General features: G+C 48.5%; 1 protein-coding gene across 2 annotated transcripts in view; it reads left to right on the forward strand.

Moving 5' to 3' along the window:
• Positions 1-22784, forward strand: part of GCLC (glutamate-cysteine ligase catalytic subunit) — a 43109-nt gene extending 20325 nt beyond the window's left edge. Inside the window, exons 2-16 of one of the 2 annotated variants that reach the window (XM_043907082.1) lie at positions 2570-2682; positions 3511-3693; positions 5971-6084; positions 7776-7834; positions 7936-8069; positions 11350-11424; positions 11900-12016; positions 13220-13358; positions 13780-13892; positions 14110-14202; positions 15146-15250; positions 19668-19749; positions 19823-19929; positions 20024-20144; positions 21182-22784. In XM_043907082.1, coding sequence (XP_043763017.1) covers positions 2570-2682; positions 3511-3693; positions 5971-6084; positions 7776-7834; positions 7936-8069; positions 11350-11424; positions 11900-12016; positions 13220-13358; positions 13780-13892; positions 14110-14202; positions 15146-15250; positions 19668-19749; positions 19823-19929; positions 20024-20144; positions 21182-21393 — 1767 coding nt within the window. In that variant the 3' untranslated portion in view covers positions 21394-22784. The remainder of the gene's footprint in view (positions 1-2569; positions 2683-3510; positions 3694-5970; positions 6085-7775; positions 7835-7935; positions 8070-11349; positions 11425-11899; positions 12017-13219; positions 13359-13779; positions 13893-14109; positions 14203-15145; positions 15251-19667; positions 19750-19822; positions 19930-20023; positions 20145-21181) is intronic. The other variant, XM_043907083.1, reaches the window with a different exon arrangement.
• The last annotated feature ends 1071 nt before the right edge of the window (positions 22785-23855 follow it).

The raw sequence follows: 23855 nt of genomic DNA on the forward strand, positions 1-23855 counted from the left end.
TTAGATCTCTACCTGGAACTGTGTGAGCTCTGCTTCTATGATGTAACATCAGGCCTACTTCATAAAGTGGAGGTATAATTCAGTCTGAGAGATTTGCAGCCAGTATTAGAACCTTTCCCTGCCTCACAGCTTACAACAGTTCTTTTAGAAAGCTTATCCCCATCCTTATCCAAGATTGAAATCCTCTGTGGTCCTTGAGACCAGGCAGGCCCGGGTTCAGACCGCTGCTGACACTCGCTGCCCTGGGCGGGCCGCTCAGCCCCTCTGAACCTCTTTGTCCATCTGCGAAGTGGGTGATCGTGCCTACCGTGCGTGGTGAGTAAGATGAGGATCCAGAGGTTCCTAGCAGGCCACTTCTCGTTGTGCTTGTTTAAAGGTAAAGTTGTTTCTCATACTTAGGGTATTTTCATATATCCCCCCTGAGACCTAACTAAGTCCTGTTCCATCAGGTTTTAGCTTTTCAGGAGTCCCGAATCTGTAGGTGTTACCTGAAAACTTGTAAATGTTGAGAGCAATTCCAGATTCTGCAGCCTGCAGCTTCCCGGCATTTGAACATTGAGTGTACAGGTGCAGATCTCAAGTTTCTGGTTCATGTACGTAAATCAAGCCATCTTACTCATTTTTTTGAACTAAAAAAATTCGTAATAGAGAAGCAAGAGTAGGGACTTGAACTCATCAATAAGACAGCTGTCTCGATCCATTCGGGCTGCTGTAACAGATACCACAGCCTGGGTGGCTTAAGCAACAGACATTTATTTCTCACAGTTCTGGAGGTCAGACAGTCTAAGGTAAAAAATGCGAATAGTTTTGGTTCTGGGTGAGGGCCCTCTTCCCGGCTTGTGGTCGGCCACCTTCTCGTTTTTGTCCTTGCATGGGGGACGGAACCTGTCTTCCTCATCAATTCTTAGAAGGTCACAGGTCCCATCACAAGGGCCCCACTCTCCTGACCTAGGTACATCCCCATCCCCACAAGGCCTCACTTCTAAATGCAGTCACGTCAGGTTGAAGGGCTTCAACATATGGTTGGGGGTGCAGGACACTCATTCAGTCCATAACAGCAACTAATAAAAGTTAATTTAAAGTTTATTTTTTTGTTGTCATTTAAGCCTGTCAAGCTGTTTCCCTATGGTTACTAACATTTTTTCCCTTTTGTATTTTTTAGCTGAAGGGCCAAACAGTCTCTTGAATGGGACCATTTCTCTGATAGGGATGTCTGACTCAGGCACCTTGCAAGGCTGGGGCAGCTGGTCCCTGTGAATTAGGCACAGGCCAGAGCCCCCCCCCCACCCCCCAAGGGGAGCAGACCAGCCCCACCCCCCGCCCCAGGCCTGCTGCTGGGCTTCCCGACTTTGGTTTGTTTCTAAGGCTGGGATCTGGATTTACATGCAGAATGTCAGGTGGATAAGGCCAATAATGGGTGCATTGTTGCGTGCCTCTTTTATGATAAGCCGGACACAGTAACTCTGGAGAGCCGGCTGCCTCAAGGCACAGGTCTGGGGCCTTGTGCAAACGGCGCTGTCACGTGTCCCGCTGAACCTTCCAGCTCCAATCTTTTCACTCACTTACGAACGATGTGTGTCTAGTTTTAACCAGAAAGAGTGGTTCACAACCTTCATAATTAATACCAGCTCTCATGACTTACAAGCACACAGTTTCAGGGAAAACAAAAGCAGGTTCTATTTATACTCAGCCCAGAAAAGTCTTACTTGGTATTTCACTCATGATTTTTATCAGAATTCCACCAGGTATTGTTACAAATGCACTAGTGCCCCTTGAATTGTAAATTCTGTGTCACTTCAGAGTGGGGAAGTGGCCTTAATTTACTCTTGAAAAACCAAAACAAAATTGCCAAGTGTCTTCCCTCGCAGTCCAGTGGCAAAGACTCCACGCTCCCAAAGCAGGGGACCAGGGCTCAATCCCTGGTCAGGGAACTAGATCCCATGTGCCCCAACTGAACGTTTGTATGCTGCAACTAAAGATCCCGCCTGCCACAACTAAGACCCAGTGCAGCCAAATAAATAATAAAAAATAAAAGTAATGAAGAAATGTCTATTTTTTAAAAAAGAAATTGCCAAAACTCTTACGTTAACACTTCCATATTGATATGTTTGATTATGATTTAACTGTCCACTAGCAGGGCTTATAGTGGGATGATTAAGTAACCTACCAGTGAGGAAGTATCATCTACCTTGATGAGTATGCCCAGGTAACCCCTTTCATAAATTTATAGTAAGTCCACTGAGGAAATACATTGTAAAATGCAGCTGCTTCTTGGAGCCACGATTTACAAAATCTTATTTTCAAAACTTCTCTCTCGAAGTAGTTTGTCACAGTGGGCGTGTTGACCTTTCTATGAGGGACTACGTAAAACAGGAGAAGACGGACTCGAGTGTGAGCTTGGGTCCTCCTCCCAGACCTCTGTCGGCCGCTCTCTCCGGGTTTCGCGTCATATGAGAGCCGGCTCCCTGTGACCCTTCCCAACCTCCCTGCTTCTCTCTCTCCTGAAGGTCGCATCAGGCACAAATCTGGATGGAGGAACATTCATTTTGCTCTCCTTTATTCTCAATAGGTGGAGTACATGTTGGTGTCTTTCGATCATGAAAAGAAAAAAGCCCAATTGGTCCTGTCTGGAGAGGAACTTCTTGAAACTCTGCAAGAAAAAGGGGAAAGGACGAACCCAAAGTAAGCTGATGGACGGGAGGCTTGTTTTCGAGTTTCTGAAATTATTAGGACCACTGGAGTGACATCTTTCCTCCACGTACAGGAGACGGGATCCCAGCAGTTTAGGGCTCAGGCTCTGGTTCCCAGTTGCCTGGGTTCAAATCCTGCTCCCTCTACTTAATAGCTGAGCACCTTAGGTGAGGGGCTTAGCTTCTCTGTGCCTCAGTTTCCTCTTCTGTAAATCAGGGGTGCCTCTTAGGGTGCTGACACTCTAAATACATTAGTGAGAGCTTGGAAGAGTAAATGCCACATAAAGTCTGTTTACTATTTAAATATTAAAAAAAAAAAAAAAAAATTGGTGACATGTTCCCAAGATTACAAACCATGGTGCCAGAGAAAACTTGCAGATGGATTTTGTTTGGCTGGAAAGATGTTTTTTTTTTTAATATTCTTTATTTCAGTAGACAGAGGTGAAGGGGGCGTGTTCATTTCTCTGCCCACTAAATTTTGGGAGGCTGGGTTTGCGTTTGGAGCCCAGCGTTAAACTGAAGGGAGCCTTCAGCCCTCACACCCTTCCCCGCAGAGTGGACGGGCTTGTTTGTCTTGGACAGCGCATGCCCTGCGTGCAGCTCAGTTATTTATAAATATTTTGGACCCAGCACTTGTAGCCCTTACACAGTTCACAGTTAAAGAGCTATGGAAGGTTAACAGGCTCTGGGAGCCATAAAGCATTCTTGGCTTCTTGTATACTGGGTTTCTAAATTTTTGGAAGCCGCTTTTTCAAAACTCAAAAGGGAGCAGACTGCCGCAGAAGAATAAGAGGGACCCGGGACCTTGTCTCCTCCGCAGCCATCCGACCCTTTGGAGACCAGAATATGGGAGCTACATGATCGAGGGGACACCGGGGCAGCCGTACGGCGGGACCATGTCTGAGTTCAACACGGTTGAGGACAACATGAGGAAACGGCGCAAAGAGGCCACATCCCTCCTGCGGGAAAACCAGGCCCTCTGCACGATCACGTCCTTTCCCAGGTTAGTGCCTGCGTCAACGCGCGCAGCCGGCATTTCAGAGCATCCGGTGTCCGGAGAGCAGACCACAACCTAGCGCTTGACCCATAGCTCTCACACTCTGGGCCGTTTATCCACGTCACGCCGCATCTGATAGCATCTAATGTCAGAGCCGCAGGCCGGGTCCCATGCTAGCCTCCGGGGGGGGCGGGGTGGGGGGACTGCCGGAGGACCCGAGGGCCACACACTCCCCAGGCCGAGGGGAGGGAGCACTGTATAAGGAAGGGCGTGCGCCGCCCCCCAGATCAGATCGGGGGTTGGTCTCAGTGCTCCTGGGATGGGCGATACACACGAAGAACACGGGAGCCGGCGGGTCGTGTTCGGATCACGCTGAAACAAGTTAGGATTTCTCGTCAAATCCGGTTATGGCTAAAAGTTCACAAGAGTGAATATAAAGTCAGTGGGATTCAGTCCTTGGCTTAGAATGAGGTACATAAATGTCACAGGGTTTTGTGTAGGAGCTGTACGCAAGAATGCAGTTCTACCAAATCGTAAATCTGGTTATCTCTGCGAGAGATCTCTCAGGTTGTGGCGAAGTATGCTTACCTCCCCAAAGTTCAGAAGTGCTCTGAGGATTGGTATCCAAAGCCTGGAACCTGCGGAACTATTTTTATACCTTTTTTCCTTTTCCTGATAAATGTCCACTGTGAACACAGTGCCCAGGGCCAGGGTGGGTCTTAGGACACTTAAAGGGAATTTTCTTTTTTAAAATCTCCATGATCACATCAAAACAATCGAGGCCTTATTGAAGTAGCTCATCAGATATTTTAGAGAATATCTTTTTCTGACATTATGAACGGAGGAAAGTTGAGCAAGGAATACATTTTATTCTAAAAGTCTAATTTTTTTTTTAAAGTTTATCTTTTATGATGGGAGGGTATTTTTGGATTTGTAAGCAAAACAAGAGTAATAATTATTGGTTTGTAAAAGCCTCACCTTAAATCCACAGTTAAACAATGAGGAAGGTTTTTGTTTGGGGATCAAGAGAGAAGACTGGGGTTTTTTTCAGCGTAAACAGGGGGATTCTCTGTTCATAAACGTGTGCAACTGTAGTGTGGCCCTGTGACCCAGTGGTCATATGACTGTTTACACATCAGTTACTCAGACTGACGCGACCAGAAGTCCAGGTCCTCTGCCTGCTGGTGCTCGCCCGGCAGGGCAGGTGGAGGGCGTCCCCACCCCTGGAGGCGCGTCGGATGGTGGGATGGTCGTCTAGAGGGAAGCCCTGCTGGGCGTGCAGGTCTGAGCCCCAGCCGCCCACTTCCCGCCCAGCACCCTGGCGCTCACCTCCCTGCTCCTGCCCGATCCTGGCCAGCGGAGAATCCCCAGGTCTCAGTCTGTCAGTCTCTGCAAGGGCTTCTCCTAAGGCTTCAGGCTCGTGGTGGATAACGCAGGCTCCTGCAGGAACCCTCCCGAGACCCCATCACATCTGGGGCTGTTCCAGATATGATGGGCAGCTTCACTGTTCTTCACAAGGTGGTTGTGGGCAACCGGCTTTTATTAAAGATGAGGCTGAAAATAAAGAAGGCACCAGCTAGGTTTGGCGCTCAGGCCAGAAGTTCCCCACCCTGGCCCTGCGCACCCCCAGCAGCTGCTGCCCTGCTCCGTGGGTCCCCATGCCCGCCCCCCTCCCCCCAGCACACTCAGCAGTGACCTTAAACTTGGGAGGGCTGGTGACGTCGCTGCCCGTGATGTGGAATTTGAGCTTTACGTTTAGGGGAGAACGTGGACCTTTGTTTCTGTGTTGGAATTAAAGCACTTCTTTAGGTCAGGTGAGATAAGAGGGTTCGATTTCAGCCTCCAGGGGGAAACCTGGGGGCAAACGGGGTCACCCGTGGGGGACCTGCCTGATCCGGAGGGGTTCCGGAGGTGCTGGGCAGAGGCAGGAAACAGGAGGCCCTTCCCAGGGCACCCACCCACGCTGCCGGGAAGTGAGGGTGTGCAGGGCTGACATCGGCACAGGAGCATGCCTCAAGACAGAAGCTCCCGGGGGAAATAGCTGAGGCCCTGTGACTTGGGCCCTGCAGACCCTGGGTGGACGGAGGCTTCTGATAAAATCACCCCAAGGCTGCGATCACAAGAGAAGAGCTTGGTAAGCAAGACAGGTTTCAACGGGCTGGTTGCAAGGGGCCCAGGGTTGGTAGAACACCTGGACCCCCCTGAAAAAGGCCAACATTGCACTTGCGAGTTGTTAATCCTTGGAGACACATTCTATCTCTTTAGTTCTTCAATTTGTTGTAGATTAGGCTGCCCTGGGTTCACGCTGCCCGAGTTCAAACCCAGCCCGGTGGAAGGAGGCGCTTCCAAGTCCCTCTTCTTCCCCGATGAAGCGATCAACAAGCACCCGCGCTTCAGGTGAGTGCCCGAGGCTCAGCGGCGGCCCTGCCCTGGGGTGCGTCCCCCCCCACCCGCCCTCCGGACCCTCCCGCATGCTTCCCGAGCTCCGCAGAAGCCAGCAGACGCGCCGGTTCACACCCTCCGTCCCCCGCAGCTGCACGGCCCTTGCCTCTTGTTTCAGGGCTGGATCTGCCCGTTTTCCAAGTCATCCTAAAGTTGTTCACTTAGCTGCAAATTCATTTCAATCCCAGGTCTGTTAACACCTGTTTGAGAAGCTCTCTTGTTGTTTTTATCTTTTACCTCCAGTGTCTGTGATCTCCTCGCCCCGCTCGTGTCCCGTGACTATAAGGGACACGCGTCCAGCGCCTGTGTGTGTGATAGGCACGTGCTACCTTCTGCTCTGTAGTTCTAACTCCAGGGTTTCAGGTTGCTTTAGGGCCCGCACCGGTCTGGTCTCAGCTTTGTCCCTTTGAGTCTCACCTGTTGTCCTGAACCCGGGCTCCTGACCTAGAGTTAGGGACCTGTGGCAGCTCAGGGTCCATTCCTGTAACACGTCTGCACACATGCCACGCGCGGAGTCTTTGGGGAAGAGGAGGACACAGGAGCTTAGTTCCCGGTGTTAGGGCTAGAGTGCGCCAAGGACAGCATGGAGATGGTCAGCTGCAAGAAAAGGAAGGTTATGTCCAAAGGTGGCAACACCCGACAGAAGAGGGTGCTTCTGACCGAGGGGTCAAAGGCAGGCCTCCCGAGAGCGGAGGCGTTACGCCACGCGGACAGCGGCCCTGCCTGGTGAAACCATAGTGCGAGCCACACATGTCATTTTAATAGTAATTTAGTAGCCACGTTAAAGAAGTAATAAAAAAATGAATTATATTTATAGCTATATCCAACTAGAGGGCTTCTCTTGTGGCTCAGACGGTAAGGACTCTGCCTGTAAGGCGGGAGACCTAGGCTTGACTCTGGTCCGGAAGGTCCCCTGGAGAAGGGCATGGCTACCCACTCCAGTCTTCTTGCCTGGAGAATCCCACGGACAGAGGAGCCTGGCGGGTTACAGTCCGTGGGGTCGCAGAGTTGGACACAATTGAGTGACTAATGACACACACACATCCAACTTGCAATCAGTATTTTTAAATTACTAGTAAGTTTTACTTTATTTCTAAACCAAGTCTTCAAAATCTGCTGTGAGTTTGCTCTCAGAGCACTTTTTTAAGGACTGGCCACATGTTCAGTGCTCACAGCCATAGCGTGCCTGGGGTCTTCTGGGTCAGACAAGGTGGGCCATTAGATGGTGTTAAGGCGCAGGTTGGATGGGGGTAGCGATGAGGTACCGGGGTCCCGTGAGGCGCAGAGAATATGAGGACCTCAGCTCGGCTCAGGTTTTGGACTTCACATGGAAAATGTTAGAAACGTAGCATGAGGCCAGACCACAGCAGACCTTGAACACTTGAGCTCGGTTTGGTCAGTCACACAGAGTCTGGGATGGGGGCTTGGACAGCAGAGAGGGTGACGTTCTCAAGCAGGAGCCCGCAGGCGAGGCTGCAGGAAATCCCTCCGTCTGGGCGCCTGTGATTTTTCTGTAGGGCTGCCTAAGGGGACTTGTCTGAGGGAGGAGCCGGCCTCCTCCTACAGCGTAGCGCTGTATTATCAAATTCTTCTTCTGCATGAGGGTTTTTGGGCGGCCCGCTCAGGACATTTGTCATCTGTTTCAGCACGCTCACCAGGAACATCCGTCACCGGAGGGGCGAGAAAGTGGTCATCAACGTGCCCAGTGAGTCCGCGGGCGGGGAGGGGGCGGCCCTGCCCGCCGCGGATGCTGACTCTCACTCACGCCCTGCTCTCTCCTCTTTCTCTCTGGTTTTATCACTGCAGTCTTTAAGGACAAGAACACCCCAGCTCCATTTATAGAGACTTTTCCTGAGGACGAGGAGGCCGCGAAGGCCGCTAAGCCCGACCACATTTACATGGACGCCATGGGCTTCGGGATGGGCAACTGCTGCCTGCAGGTACCGTGCAAAGACCCGGAGAGGCGAGCTGCCCCCCATTTCTGTTCATTACCTTCTTTTCTTGGGATGCACATGTTTGGTTTTTAAAATTTTCCTCAGGTTGAAATATTATTGTAACTAGTGACATCATTCTGCAACCCACTGAGGTTATGTTAGTAAATTCATTGGAAGGTGTCTCTGAACAGAATTTGCAAAATCTTCAGTTCACTGCAAAGACACAGCCGCTCGTGAACTTAACACGTGGAATGTTCCAGGGTCACTGTCTCAGCTCTTTCTGTGCCTAATTTTTGCTGCCATCTAGTGATGGGTTAGCTTTGAGATTGTAAACACTGCTCAGATCTTAGTTTCCGAAAATGAACCCTGGATGCACCCCAGGGAGTTTATGGTCCAAGGGAAGGATTGTTTGGACTTTAAACTTCTATCTTCCTATAAGGCTGTATAGTGGTATAAAAAGAAGAAATATTTAACAGCCCCGGTTTGCCTTGCCCCTGGCTGTTTCACAGGACGTAGAAGAGCCTCTCTTAATGACGTGATTAAAACTGCCCCCGGGTCTAATCTGATTGCTGGTGCCTGTGGCAGCGATGCTTCCCCATCCCATAGGAGATCTGTGGGGGACCCCTCCGGCTGCCCGCGAACCCCCATCCAGGCTTCAGCTGTCATCTCTCGGGCACTTGGCTAGCTCCTTTCCCTTCTTCTGGCCTCAGCTTTCTCATCATAAAAGAAGAGTTTATATTGCGGCCCCTTCTAAGTCTGGCTGAGCTCATACTCTTGTTTTTAGTAACAGCAGTACTGGTTTCAATCTTCAGTTTCTTTAAAATCATGTCGGGACCTTCCTGGTGGTCCAGGAAAAGACCACCTTAAGGTTAAACACCAGGTTAAGAATTCGCCTGCCAACGCAGGGGGACACAAGTTCGATCCTAGTCCGGGAAGATCCCACACACCTCAGGACAGCTGAGCCTGTGCTCCGCAACACGAGAAGCCGCTGCCGTGAGAAGCCCACGCACAGCAGCGAAGGCCCAGAGCAGCCAAAAATAAGTAAATAAAAATATTAAAAAATAAAATGTCAGAACAGAAGTAGGAGTGGCACAAAACTAGATGTTTCAAACTGAAAATCTCTGATAAAAAGGGGAGCCTCATCATTATTTAAGGAGATTGTGTCCAGTTCCGATGACTTGGCTGGCTGGAGCACCGTGAAGCCTGGCCCCACGAGAGGTGGCCCTGCCCTGCACACACAGCTGGTGACCCTCTGTCCCACCGTCTCGGGCAGCTTCACACAGAGGCACGCCTGCCTGCACCTGGATCTCAGATGCATTCATTTTTACAGCTATGTATAATCAGAATTGAATGTGACAGTCAGATGTATCCATGCTAAGTGTGTTTAAGTAACCATGGCCGAGGATCTCATTCCCCCCATTTTTCCTGACTCACTGATGTAAGTGGTATAAAGCGTGTCTGCCGAACAAACCTAGGCCATGAGTTTCCTTCCAGCTAGGCACACTGCATAAAAAAGGAGACCTTTTGACTTTTAACTGCATATCTGCTTAACTATCTTAATTACAAATATTTCTGAAGAGAGCCATTAAACTCTAGAACTTAACAGTGCATGGCTTTAAAATTGTAGCAGTGCTGTTGGAGGGCCAGTTGCCTTTTTTCGTTGGTTTACTATTAAACCCAGGTGTTTGGCCTAAGACTGCACTGTTACCCCATTCCAAAGGGATCATTCTTTGCTTTGATACAGTGTTTATACAAACAAATATGTCCTAATGGTAGGTAGTTTACATTTTTCTTGCTTGTAGGTACAGTTTTCCATCCAATTTAAGCATTGTCATGGGTTTAAGGTTGTTTTCTTTTTCTAAATGGCGTGTCCAGCCACCCCACTTTCAATAATACACTTAAAAGTCTTTAGCCCAGCTAATGTAAGTGGAAAATGAAACAGATTCTACCAATCTCCACAGAAGTCTCTGTTATCTCTTAAGTGGAACCCTAGAAACTACCCATTACAAGAAAGCAGGACAAAATGATTTCAAAGTATTGTTTTAAGGTTTTTTAGCAACTCACTGTACAATATTTTAACCATATTCAAATTCTTGACTCTCAGGGGACTTTAAAGGAATCATTTAATAAGTTCATGCATGTTATGATAGGCTCCCTTCCTCCCCCCACCCCCCAAAAAATTCTGATTTCAACACTGGATACTAGAGAAATTTTAGGTATTTAGTTTTCTAAAATCAATTTTTCTTCTTTTTTTCCCACTCCTCATTTTCCTGAGGGGAAATTGCTTCTTTTCTTTATATGATACTTTGAAAGGATACCAGAAGCCAAAACCATTCATATATTCATACCTTTTTAAGGTGTTAAGAATTATTTTTTCCTTTTCCATCGTTACGGCAGTGATGTCCTCTTTGGTCCGGCTGTGGCTCTGTTGATCCTGGGGTAAGGAAGCCAGCTCTTAAATGTACTTAAAATAACTAAGCTGTAAGCCGTATCACGGTTGTAACTTGGTTATTGAATTCCAGCTGCCGGTTTTCTTAAGCATATTTTTCTAGGGTTGACTTTTCCAGAATTTGCCTGTAAATGTAGTGTGTACTAGACCACCTAAGAGGCACTAATCAAAAAACTGAGAAGAAAGCCTGCTACGGGTCTCCTGGTCTCTTCGTGGCTCAGTACGCCCGCCGTGTCTCGATGCTGCGGCTCCCCACCATCTGAGGACCACCCGGGCCCAAACCCAGGTCTCCTCTCGTCCGCGCCCGCCGGCTCCAGGCCCGCTGTGGCCCTTCTGTGCTTCCTCCACCAGCCCGCAATTCTTCCTGGGCAGCTGAAGTGTTTTAACTGCCTTCTCTTCCTTCCTACAGTCCTGTCCCCTTCCAGGCTGTTCCCCATTGTGTCACAGTGGGGAGCTTTGAAGCCCATTATTCGCATCTGCAGATTCTCCTTTTGTACCAAAATTTATACAAGCCCGCAGCCAGCCGGACATGGGTGGCCAGCTGTAGAAGAGAAGTGCCTGGCTGAACTTCTCTGTTAACATAGGTCCTATTTTTCTTTGCTGACTTCTTAATCATACTTAACATTAGAACATGGTTATTTATATCCCGTGCAAACATGATTAAAGCCATATTCTAGACAAGTTCATCCCAGACAGCTTTTAAAACTGGCTTCAGTGTTGGGATCAGTGGAATGACCTCACATGCCATGAGCAACAACCTTCCTTCTCGGACTGGCTCCTTGGGGAGGATGGTGGTGATTTTGTATTATTGTTTGATAATCTGTGATTCTTAAACAGGTAACGTTCCAAGCCTGCAGCATATCTGAGGCCAGATACCTTTATGATCAGTTGGCTACCATCTGCCCAATTGTTGTAAGTAGAAATCACACCTAATTTTAACTACTCTTTTGTATCAGATAAAGACTGCATGTGCAAAATTTGCTGACTGTGTGCTATTTAAGTCCAGTTAAGACTTCATTTAGAACTGAACTAACACAACTAGTATGCAGATGTGGAGCTCATGGGTAAGCGTCTAAGCTGAAGAGTTTAGCAGTGCTTTAGCTAGCGAGGCATTTATGCGTTAAACGTCAAGTTCAAGCGTAGCTGTTTTCCTTCTCTCATCCCGCCTGTCCTCACCGTCTAGAGAGGATGATTCAAGGAAGTGGAGGCCAGGGCTGGAGTCACTCCTTCTGTCCTTCCCCAGGAGCAGGCAGGCGCAGTACATGTGCTAGAGCCGGCAGGGGTGGTGTAAGCTGGTGCTTCTAGACCAGGGGTAACTGCACGGAGCCTTCTTCAGCGTGTTGGTGACACTTTGACCTTGCAGATGCTGACTTCTGTTTGTTCCTAGATGGCTTTGAGCGCTGCGTCGCCTTTTTACCGAGGCTATGTGTCAGACATTGATTGTCGCTGGGGCGTGATTTCTGCATCTGTAGATGATAGAACTCGGGAGGAGAGAGGACTGGAGGTGGGAACGCTTTTCCTTATTAGCCTTTTGAATCCAGCAGGTGAAGTGGGGGTCTTGTCGCCACTCACAGTGTTGAAGTCTCCTTTAAACCGATTTTATCCTGAGTGGGTTAGTCACACATGGAAGAAGCTGACAGCTTATCAGCCTGTCTGTGGCTTTATGGTGTGTTTGGGGTGAGAACGGGGGAAATGTGGTTTGGTTGGAGGGGGGAGGGCGGTGCCAAGTTAATCATCATTTGTTGAGATCTGTGTATGTTTGCCCTCTAAAATTGGTAGAACAGTTTTTCTTTATTTTGGAAGTCAGTGCTGACGGCTGTTTTTACCAGAAAGCTTTTTGGCGCTACCTGAGTGCTTTGTCTATGGCGCTTTCTCTGCTGGGGAAAGCGTAATCTGTTGTCAGAGTCCTTGGCCCCTTACAAAGGGTGAGTTTTGCCTAAGAAGGGTAGGTTTGTGCCTCTTGTTTGCATGTTGAACTCCGACCCTGCATCTCTCCAACCAAGAGTGTGCATCAGAACCGCCTCTAGAGCTTTTTAAAAATACTCACTCAGCCCTGCCCACCCACAGACCCAGTGAGCAGAGAAAGCCCAGAGCTGAGACGCAGATGTGCGTGTTAGTAGAGGGTCCTCACAGGCGAGTCTCATGGTCTTGACCAGGGCTGCACCGCTGCTGTCTTGGTCTCTATGTAATTGTTCATAAATTGTTGACCATGCTTTCTGAGTAGAAATAAGTTTAAAGCAGAAATTTTAATGGTTTAAACCAAATTTTTTGGTTTACATTATGAAAGTGTTAGTGGCTCAGTCATGTCTGGCTCTCTGCAGCCCCGTGGACTATAGCCCACTAGGCTCCTCTATGCCTGGGGTTTTCCAGGCAAGAATACACTGTGGGTTTATATTTTTGCTCTCAACATGGGCATTTTCTAGTCTTAATAATAATGGTGATCCACTTATAAAAAAAAAGAAGGAATATATATATGTATACATATTTAACTCAGATCTGAGAACAGATTAAATTGTCTCCAAAATTTTTTTTTTTTAATTCTAATACTTTTCAGGGTTAATAGCTATTTTTCAGGATCTCATGTTCAGGTTGGACACTTTTAGGTAATTGTTTGTAAAGTATATAAGCTTCTAATATAATTACTTGGGATATTAGTTTATTTCCACATCACTTTATATGGCATTCATTTGCATTTTTTCAATTTTAGCCCCTGAAGAACAACCACTATAGGATCAGTAAGTCCCGATATGATTCAATAGACAGTTACTTATCTGAGTGCGGTGAGAAATACAATGACATTGACCTGACAAAAGACAAAGAAATCTACGAACAGCTGTTGCAGGAAGGTAAGCCTCCATTCCCCTTGTCTAGATTTGACTGTAAGCCTTTAGTTCTTCAACACTCTCTTAAACTCCTTTGCTGACTCCCATCTGGCTTCTATTTTTAATGTGAGGTCTCTGAACTTTTCTTATGAGGCTGTTTTCCCTAAAGTTTCAAGTCCCAAATACTTGTGAGAGCTTAACTTGTAGCAAAAAGAACTGACTTTGGAGGTGTGTCCCTGAGATCCCCACGGGCATCGTTTAAGGGGTGAACACAACTCCGACACTCCCCTCGGGTCTGCAGGATAAACTCGGGGCGACACAAGAATCCTGCACAACCCAGCGTCTCCTAAGCTCCTAGCTGCCTTTCTTCAACCCCCCGAGCTGTCTGCCGTCCCTGGGGCGTGGAGAGCGGCTCTGGAGTGAGCCTGGTGTGACCTCTCCGCAGGCCTCGACCACCTGCTGGCCCAGCACGTGGCGCACCTCTTCATCAGAGACCCGCTGACTCTGTTTGAAGAGAAAATCCACCTGGATGATGCCAACGAGTCCGACCACTTTGAGGTACCTGCAGCGAATGCTTTAAAAAATAAGAACATGACTGCTACTTTCAGAGTCAATGTGTCACCTCACTTCTGATAAATGCTCGCTGTTTAGTTTCCTTTGTAAATCGAACGGTATACACAGTAAATAGTCTGCTTCACATGTTAAGTATGAAATCACCTTAGGATCTCCCCAGATATGTGGGAAATTGGTTTTATTCTCTGCTTTTTGATTACAGAATATTCAGTCCACAAATTGGCAGACAATGCGATTCAAGCCGCCTCCTCCAAATTCTGACATCGGGTGGAGAGTGGAATTCCGGCCCATGGAGGTACGCGGGCTGTGGGCAGGAACCAACTCAGTTGAACCTATTCCCACCTGACCGCCACCCACCTACCTGTACCCTCCCCAGAGTCTTGGGTTACCCAGACAGCAGCACAGATTGCGCGCGCGTGTGTGTGTATGTGTGTGCACGCGCATGCACCGGAGGCTTGGGTTACCCAGACAGCAGCACAGATCGTGCGCGCACGTGTGTGTGTGTGTGTATGTGTGTGCACGTGTGCACGCGCATGCACCGGAAGCTCGGATTACCCAGACAGCAGCACAGATCAAGCGCGCGTGTGTGTGTGTGTGCACGTGTGTGTGTGTATGTGTGTGCACGTGTGCACGCGCATGCACCGGAGGCTCGGATTACCCAGACAGCAGCTCGGATTACCCAGACAGCAGCACAGATCAAGCGCGCGTGTGTGTGTGTGTGTGTGTGTGTGTGCACGTGTGCACGCGCATGCACCGGAGGCTTGGGTTACCCAGACAGCAGCACAGATCGTGCGCGCACGTGTGTGTGTGTGTGTATGTGTGTGCACGCGCATGCACCGGAAGCTCGGATTACCCAGACAGCAGCACAGATCGTGCGCGCACGTGTGTGTGTGTGTGTATGTGTGTGCACGTGTGCACGCGCATGCACCGGAGGCTCGGATTACCCAGACAGCAGCACAGATCGAGCGCACGTGTGTGTGTGTGTGTGTGTGTGCGCACACGTGCGCGCGTGCACCAGAGGCCCGGGTTACCCAGACAGCAGCACAGATAGGCGTGTGTGTGCATGTCACATGCACGCCCAGCAGCTCGGGAGGACTGCTTTCTGGGAGTAGACTGTGGGCAGAGGCTTCCGGCCCGGGTGGGGGTTAGGAGGTGCATGGGAACGCTGTGACCCGCGGGGGCCCCGTGGGAGGAGCTGCTGGCACAGTGGGTCCCTGACGTCTTGGCCCCACGTCCAGGTTCAGCTGACAGACTTCGAGAACTCCGCATACGTGGTGTTCGTGGTGCTGCTCACCAGGGTCATCTTGTCCTACAAACTGGACTTTCTCATCCCGCTGTCGAAGGTAAGGACAGTTTACCTTTCAGCTTTCAGCTTAGGGCTGGATGTGGGTATCTGGATTATCATCTGATGCTCCTTTATGTATAATACTTGTTTCAACTCTGACCTCTCTTAGACCTGTTCCTCCTTAGAAAGAGTGTTCCCCTTCCACCCTGTTTTTTTTACTTTCAAACCAAAGTTTATACTACAGATTTGGGGACCATTTTGGTGGAGACTCCTGGAAAAAAGCGCTGGTGGTAGCTCCTTACTTGGCCCATTTGAAGGACATTTAGGGTTACATTTGAATAACCACTAATGTCTAGACTTTGGATTTAAGATGGTGGTGGGAGGGGGTGCCCCCAGTGTGTTCCATCTGTCACCTCCCAGGCGGGTCACGACCTTGCTCTGTGCAGGGAGGGGGCACCTCAGAGGAGCTGAGCTAGGGAGGTTTCTGGGGAATGAGGATGGCAGGGCACCATCGGAAAAACAGACCTGAATCCGCCCCAGCCCGACTAAGACCAAGACGGAGCTTTCTGGAAGCCGTTTGGGGCCTTGAAACAGCTCCAGGCTCTGAGGCTGCAACACCGCAGGCCCTGGGGCCATAGTCAAGCAAGCGTGGAGGCCTTGGGCTCCTGGCTGAAGGACCGGGCATGGAGCGGGGCTAGGAGTGGGGTCTGCGGGGCTCAGGGCCAGAGCTGAGACAGCGGGGCACACTGCTTGTCCCGGCGAGCGTGGAGGAGGACCAGCACCAGCCCCCACACGCCGTTCCCCCTTCCTCCGTGGGGGCCACTCCCGCCGGTGCACACACACACCCTGAAGAAGTCTGGAGGTCAGGCTAACCCTGCCTGCCCACTGCACCCAGGCCCAAGGTGACCGGCAGGACTCTGCGGACCCCTGTTAGCTGTGTGGGGCACCCCCTGGGGAGATCAGACCATGTGATGGGTCCACGAGAGCTGCCGGTCTAATTAAGCCTTTGCTTATGAATGTAAATACACTGGACCCTTGGACAACACAGGCATTAGGGACCCTGACCTCACACAGTCAGAAAACTACATGTACCTAACAGTCGGTTCCTCCGTATCCGAGAATTTGACCTGCAGATCGTGGGGTACTGTGATGTTTACTGCTGGAGAGCACCTTCATCTAGGGGGACGTGCGTTGTTCCAGGGTCAGGTATAGATACCTGAAAGGCAGGAGAAACTTGAAAACTTTTAATAGCCTTAAAGAGAAGAGCCCATGGGCCCCCAGCGTGTATTATCCTCAGTGGAACGCGGTTAATTTGGAAACTGGAAAGAATTTTTAAAGAAATTCTCACTAATGCCCCTGAAGAAATCCTAGAGAAGAGTTGCATCTTAAATAAACAAGCCCTGTGGATCAAAGAACTTTTGGGGATGAGAGGAGTTCTCAGAAACAAAGGACGTGGTCGCCACACTTTTAAAGCTCAGCATGCTCCCCAGTACGCGGGTGTGGTTCAAGGTCAAAGTCACTGATTTCCGGAACCAAAGTGAGATTCATCCCTGTAGGACGGCAGAGAAACGGAAGTCATGGGAAAAGCAAGAGAGGAATTCTTTGAAAAGTTCAGCGTTTGTCTAATAATTAGAAGAAGAGAATGGTCTACACAAAAGGTCTATCTATTGTGAGATACAATAAATGAATATAATTTTCCCCGAGTAAGAATCCATTAAGGATGAGACAGAAATAGATAAAGAAGAACCGAAATCTAGAAAGAATCTCAAAAAAAAGTTCAGTTGTCCAGAAAGGAGAGGAAATTAGGCTACTTAGCTTTCTGCCAAAAAGAAGAAAAATCAGTTGGTCTCATTTCTCATCTACAACATTAAACGCTGGAAGAGATGGAGAGAAGTCTCCAGAATCCTGAAGGTAAAGAACTAGAACCGTGAACATCTCTGGCATCCGAGCTAGTCTTTAAATTCCGAGTGATTATAACAAAAAAGATTACGTTAGGGCTCAGAGTCAGGCAGAAATCTTATCTAGCAAGGGGTCAGTGGAAGGAGGGTAATAGTAGATGCTTCTTAATGGCTTACGTCTGGAGAAAGAATTTCAAAACTACTTGTCCATCTAGTCAAGACTTTGGTTTTTCCAGTAGTCATTTATAGATGTGAGAGTTGGACTGTGAAGAAAGCTGAGCACCGAAGAATTGATGCTTTTGAACTGTGGTGTTGGAGAAGACTCTTGAGAGTCCCTTGGACTGCAAGGAGATCCAACCAGTCCATCCTAACAGAAATCAGTCCTGGGTGTTCAGTGGAAGGACTGATGCTGAAGCTGAAACTCCAATACTTTGGCCACCTCATGCGAAGAGCTGACTCATTTGAAAACACCCTGATGCTGGGAGGGATTGGGGGCAGGAGGAGAAGGAGACGACAGAGGATGAGATGGCTGGATGGCATCACCGACTCGATGGACATGAGTTTGAGTAAACTCCGGGAGTTGGTGGTGGACAGGGAAGCCTGGCGTGCTGCAGTTCATGGGGTCACAAAGAGTCGGACACGACTGAGCGACTGAACTGTCTGAAAGTAAGAAGAAACACTTAATGGTTAGAAATAAGATTTGTCGCCTCTAATCTCCTAGCTAAAGGGGGTGGGGAAAGGACAAAGAAAACTTCCAGTGCTACAGAAGTAGGTCTCGGGCCGTGGGCATGGTAAGACAGTATGCCCAAGAGAGCACACGATGGTGAAAATAAGATGAAGACAAATTTGAATAGACTATATTCTCCTATTCAAATACTGAAAGCAGTGATCTAAAATAGTGTAATTTGCATAAGATACACCTAAAACAAGGACAGATGTTGACAGTAAAGTGCTCCATAATGGCCTTTTAAAAAGAATACAGAAATGGCAAAGTTGTAACAGAGAAATGTGAGAAAGTCTTAAATGAGATACAGAAAGCAAGTTTGTCCACTTGCTCATCCAGGATCATCAGAGCCACGATTCTTGTTTTTTCTGACCAGAAAGCATAGCTTCTCAGGAGCATAAACGACTCTAAGGGCACCAAAGTGCAGAGGGCAAGATGCTGGTCCGGGTGAGCGTGCAGTCACCTGCAGCGCCTGGTGGCGTTTTCACCTGGGCCGCTTGTCCTCCGCGCCCCGGTGTGCAGGTGCAGAGGGGACCGCGGGCCGTCCCGAGGCCGTGTCGGGACGGTGGAGTAGACCACTTACTAGAGAAGTTGTCCTGTTACCCAGTAACTGACAGGTCGCACACTCAGAGGAAGAGAAAAGCCACAGGGGACGTAAACGACATGCTCCACAAGCTTGGCTTGTCACTTGTACCACAGATCTCACACCACACACGCCTTTTGAATGCCCTGAGGAAGAATATCAAAAGTTAATCAAGGAAAATACAGTAAGTCACGTTTCCACCAAAAGTCATCACGAAAATGTTCAGGAAAAATTTAACTGTTGGAAATTTTAAGTTGTTTTCCTGATAGGTTCTAGATTAAATCAAAATTAGAACTGTACGTTGTATAGGAAAATGATGCTGGCAAAGCTGGGCTCAAGGAAAAAACTGTAGCTTTAAATGCTTTAACAGAAAGATTAAAAATAAACCTAAGTAGTCAAATTAAGAATCTAAAGAGCAGTAGTAAAAATAGACTGAAAAAGGAATTTCTAAAAGCAGAAATTACAGCTGTTGATCTTTGTGGCTTTTTGTCAAGACTAAGAAAAATACAAGTGTTGACTAGGATTGAAGCCAGACGTATGAAGATTATTATTATTATTTGAACATGTTCCTAGAACTATCTATATTAATCTGAAGGTCATATGTACCTTTAAAAAAAAATAATAATAACTGTAGGAATTAATGGGTGTGAAGGGCAAAGCTGAGGGATCCAAGACTTTGTCCCAGCCATCCCTTCCACTGTGACCTCTGACTTGTGTCCATTTTGTATATTGGAGTGTCCCCTACGATTTCATTATATTGATTGAAATAAATGAAGAATTCACGAAGAGGGAGCTGGGGCTCCCGAGGGAGTGGGCAGAGCCCCAGGCGGGCAGGCAGCGTTGGCGGCCTGCCTACTGCCAGGTGGTGGGGTGAGGCAGCAAAGCCTGGGGGCAGGGAGGACAGAGGGCCCCCCACCCACAAGGCAGCAGGGCCTCTGCGCTTCCCTCCAGCTGTGAGCCGGGACCACCCCGTGCCTCCCCAGCACGGTACATTCCCCCCCCCAGGCTTTCCCAGGCAGCCTCCACACGTGTAAGTTTCACGTGGATTTCTAAGGCAGGAGTCTCTTCTAGTTGCCCCGTTATAGAAAAGCGCATCCCAGGCTGGGGTTGAGGGACACAACCCCACATGACTGTGCAGCCTCTCTGGCCGCAGCCGGCGCTGAGGGGTGGGAGGGTTCATCACAGGCGGGTCCGCGGCCCCACCCCTTGGGAGCAGGAGTGTCCCTGATTCGGGAACATTCTGACGTGCCGCAATGGTTTTCCTCCTTAGGTTGATGAGAACATGAAGGTCGCCCAGAAGCGAGATGCCGTCCTGCAGGGACTGTTTTATTTCAGAAAAGACATTTGCAAAGGTACCGCCTTTTCTTGCATTTCTGGGGTCCCCGGAGGCCACACTGGTTGCTAACACGCCCTGCGCCCCTCTAGCAGGTGGCAACGCCGTGGTGGACGGCTGCGGCAAGGCCGCGGGCAGTGCAGAGCCAGCGGCCGAGGAGTACACGCTCATGACCATCGACACCATCATCAATGGCAAGGTAGGGCCCGCTTTGGCCTGTGCTCCGACTGCCTGCCCAGATCCGCCCCCCCCACCCCGAGCGCCCCTGCCTGACCGCGCCCTGCTCCTTGCAGGACGGTGTGTTCCCCGGGCTGATCCCCATCCTGAACTCCTACCTGGAGAACATGGAGGTGGATGTGGACACCAGATGCAGCATTCTGAACTACTTGAAGCTGATCAAGAAGAGAGCATCTGGTATGGCACCCTTTGCTTTTCTTTCTTTTAAAACAAAAAAATCTCATTAACACAGGCAGAACCTCACAGTCTTAAAATATTCAGTTTTTAAAGTGGTCTTTTATTAAAGTATGCACCATCCTAAATCAATGCACTTTTCCAGGTAGTACCGTCTCTGCAGTTACATACATCTTGTTGTCTTTGACAGTCACCTTTGAATCAGCAGCACATTTTCTCTTCCTGGTTCATAAACGAGTGTTGCATCTATAACCCGATGGCGTTTTAGGTGATAAAATACTGTATGTGGGTAGTTTGTCGTTAATACTCAACTGTGCGTGCTCTGCAGCATCCCGGACTCTCTATAGTGAGTCTTAAGCCAGTTCGAAGGTGAACTAACTAAGTACACAGCTTGAACTCAGGCCCTCCAGCCTGCCTCCCTGTAGGGGCGCCCAGGGACCTCTGCTTTCTCAGCTTTGAGATCCCGGTGGCCAGGGAGCCGTCAGCTGTGACTAAGGACAGCGGCTTGTGTATTTTGCTTGAGGCTTCTGTAAGGTTTCCAGAGCCAAGAGGATAACCCCCCAAGTGCTGTCTCTGCGGGTTTCTCTCTGAGCACATCTACTCACTATTCTGTGTCCCTGTCTGATCAGGTTGCTCTGGGGAATGCAGAGCCCCCCGTCCAGGGCAGTCTCTGACACTGGCAGGCCTGGCTGGATGGGAGGACACAGACTAGTCAACATGCATGGGCTCCTGTGTCTTAGGGCGGGCGGCGTCCCCGTATGGGTGGCACCTAACAGGTCTCATAGCAGCAGGACACGTGTGTTCTCACTGCCTGCCTGCAACATGAAACCCTGCCCAGGAGGAGTTCTTCAAACAAGGTGAAAAACGTCTTGTTCCCAGCCCCGGCCGTGTGGCTCGGCCCAGACGCCTCTCTTGATTCTTCTTCAGGGTTGTGTTGTCCAGCCGCTAAGTGTTAGCTTACTAAAGATAAAAACCAAACCCAACAAATAAAAAAATACTACTAAGTTGTCATTAAAAAAAAATTTATTTTTCTCCCCCAGGAGAATTAATGACAGTTGCCAAATGGATGAGGGAGTTTATCGCAAAGCATCCCGACTACAAGCAGGACAGTGTAATAACTGACCAGATGAACTATAGCCTTCTTCTAAAGTGTAATCAAATCGCAAACGAATCATGTGAGTGCCCAGAGTTACTCGGACCAGCATTTAGGAAAGTAAGGTACAGTGGAAGCAAAACCGACTCTCCCACCTAGACGCCCTGCAGGACGAGAAGCCCTTCCCCACGTTCCCGGAGACCTGACCTGACGGCTGGACCGGCTGTGTGCGTTGTGTGAAGAGCGGGTGGTAACAGCGCGCTGCCCTGGCAGAAGTGGGTCTAAGCAGGCCTAGAGTTTATACAGTGTACATGTACATAGTAAAGTATTTTTATGATTAACAATGTATTTTAATAACATTGTATCTAAAGTTCTGTGAGCTGGCTTGTACATTTTTCAATTCTGACTCTGGAGCAACTACTGTCTGAAGCAGTTTTGTAAATGTAACTTACTGGTAACTGTACTATATCTGCATTCCAGAGTTTAAAATGTTTACTGTAAATTTTGGCTTTTTTTTTTTTAAGACATTAACCTGGTACCTGATTCACTGAACATTCTGTCACTTTACCTTAAGAACAGGTTGTCCTGCTCATTTCCTTTGCATCACCTCCTTTGGCATATGTGTAAAATCACTTTTGAATCCACCAAAGTGCTTCAAGGGGAAGCTTGGGGTTCTGGCGCCTTATCTGTGACAATTCTCTCGTAATTTGAATAGCTAATCCCTTGGTAACCCTGTCCCAGGCTTTCCCTACTAAAACAAAACCCACTGAACTGATGGTACTTTTTATCCACATTTGCTAATTTTGGTGTTAAGTTTAAAGACAACTCTGGAAGAAGAAAGACTCTGAGTTCACCTGTAGTGATTATTGGGGTTTGTTTTTTTTTTTTTAAGGAAAAAAATGGGAAGTATCGTTTTTCTCCTTGTACATAACAAAACTAATATCAAAAATGCCACCAGCTCTTCTCTTGTGGCCTCTGTTTTTTTTTCTGATTGCTGCTGTCTACTTAAATTTTCAAATCAAATGCAGTTGCTGAAGTTTTTGTTACTTTTTCTCTAGTTTCCAATAAGCATATTACAAACATTCTTCTAAAAGCTATTCATTCTAGATTTTACCCAAGGAATATTCTGCATACTACTTAGCTTCTCTGCAAAAATCATGATATGCACTAAGTTTTGTGAATCAGGACCCTAAATGTTTAATTGTAAATAATTTAAGTTGCACACAATTGTTAGAGCTTTTTTGTTGACGTTTTTTTCCAATTAATTAAACGTCTTAACTGCTTCTGAAATAACTATGTATAGTAGATTATGCAGACCTTTACAGGCATAAATATTTAAACTGTCATGCTCATTTTAAGAAATTGCCATAAAGCTTCAGCTAAACCTGTTTATGTACTAGAGTTTGTGCTATATTTCATACATGCATTTTGGAGGATAAAAGAATGCCTGTTTTTCCTTTGCAATTTGCTTATGTAAATTCAGGTTGTAAAAAGGCAGTAAAATGTTTGTGGTATGAGGAAATAAAAGAATGGAATTGGCATTGTGAAAACTCTTGAAAGTGTGAGTTCTGCAACTAATCAGATAGTGGTGGATTTTTTTTTTTTTTATCTGAATGATCCTAGGGCAGGCTCGCTGTCAAACGAATCTGCATACACATCTCTGACCGAAGTGCACCCTGACTCTGGGTCCGGGGTGAGGGCCCGCAGGCAACGCTGATGCTGCTGGTCTGTGGACCGTGTTGAGAAACAAGGACTTAGATCACTCCTGCACCTCAGACACACATCCGTTCCAAGTCTCGCTAACGCTGATCTTTCATGTGTATCTGAAAATCAAATAGCAGCACCGTATCTCTATCCTAGACAAAGCATCACCTTTTCCTCCTGAACACAGCTGAGGGTTCAAGCTTTGGGAGCAAAACAATAAACAGTGAGATAAGCAAAGCGTGCCTTGTCCTTGGTGGAAATAGCGTTGGCTGAGCCCAGACACTCAGAACACAACTGGCCCTTACTTGACCCATCAAGTCTCCTGGATTTACAAGAGGTTTCCAAACAAACAAAACCTGTGAAGGAGGCTTCCCTGGTGGCTCAGTGGTGACAAATCCTCCTGCCACTGCAGGAGACACGGGTTTTTTGATCCATGATCCAGGAAGATCCCGCATGCCACAGGACAGCTAAGCCCGAGAGCCACACAGCCCTCAGGCCACGACTGAACCCGCCGCCCTGGAGCCGGCGCTCTGCAGCAAGAGACGCAGCCACAGTGAGAAGCCCGCGCCACAATCGAGTAGCCCCTGTTTGCCACAACTAGAGAAAAGCTTGTGCAGCCCTGGAGACCCAGTGCTGGAAAAAGCACATAAAATTTACAAAGAAGCCCGTTAGGGACTTTCCTGGCGGTCTCGTGTTGTTTAAACCCCAAGCTTCTGAGGCAGGGGGCTTGAGTTCGATCCCTGGTCAGGGAACTAAGATCCCGTGTGCTTCGTGGCCCGGCCCGGCCCCAGGATGCTTCTGTCTGCCGCCCAGGCCCTGGCTGTCGGCGAGCCTCTCTGTCTCTGGAGGGAGCTGGCCCAGGCCACTGCCTTCTGAGCTAGCACCTACACAGAAGTTAACTAAAAGTGCAAAGTGTG

Source organism: Cervus elaphus, chromosome 7 (genome assembly GCF_910594005.1).
Source record: "Cervus elaphus chromosome 7, mCerEla1.1, whole genome shotgun sequence".
In the NCBI taxonomy this organism is placed as follows: Eukaryota; Metazoa; Chordata; class Mammalia; order Artiodactyla; family Cervidae; genus Cervus; species Cervus elaphus.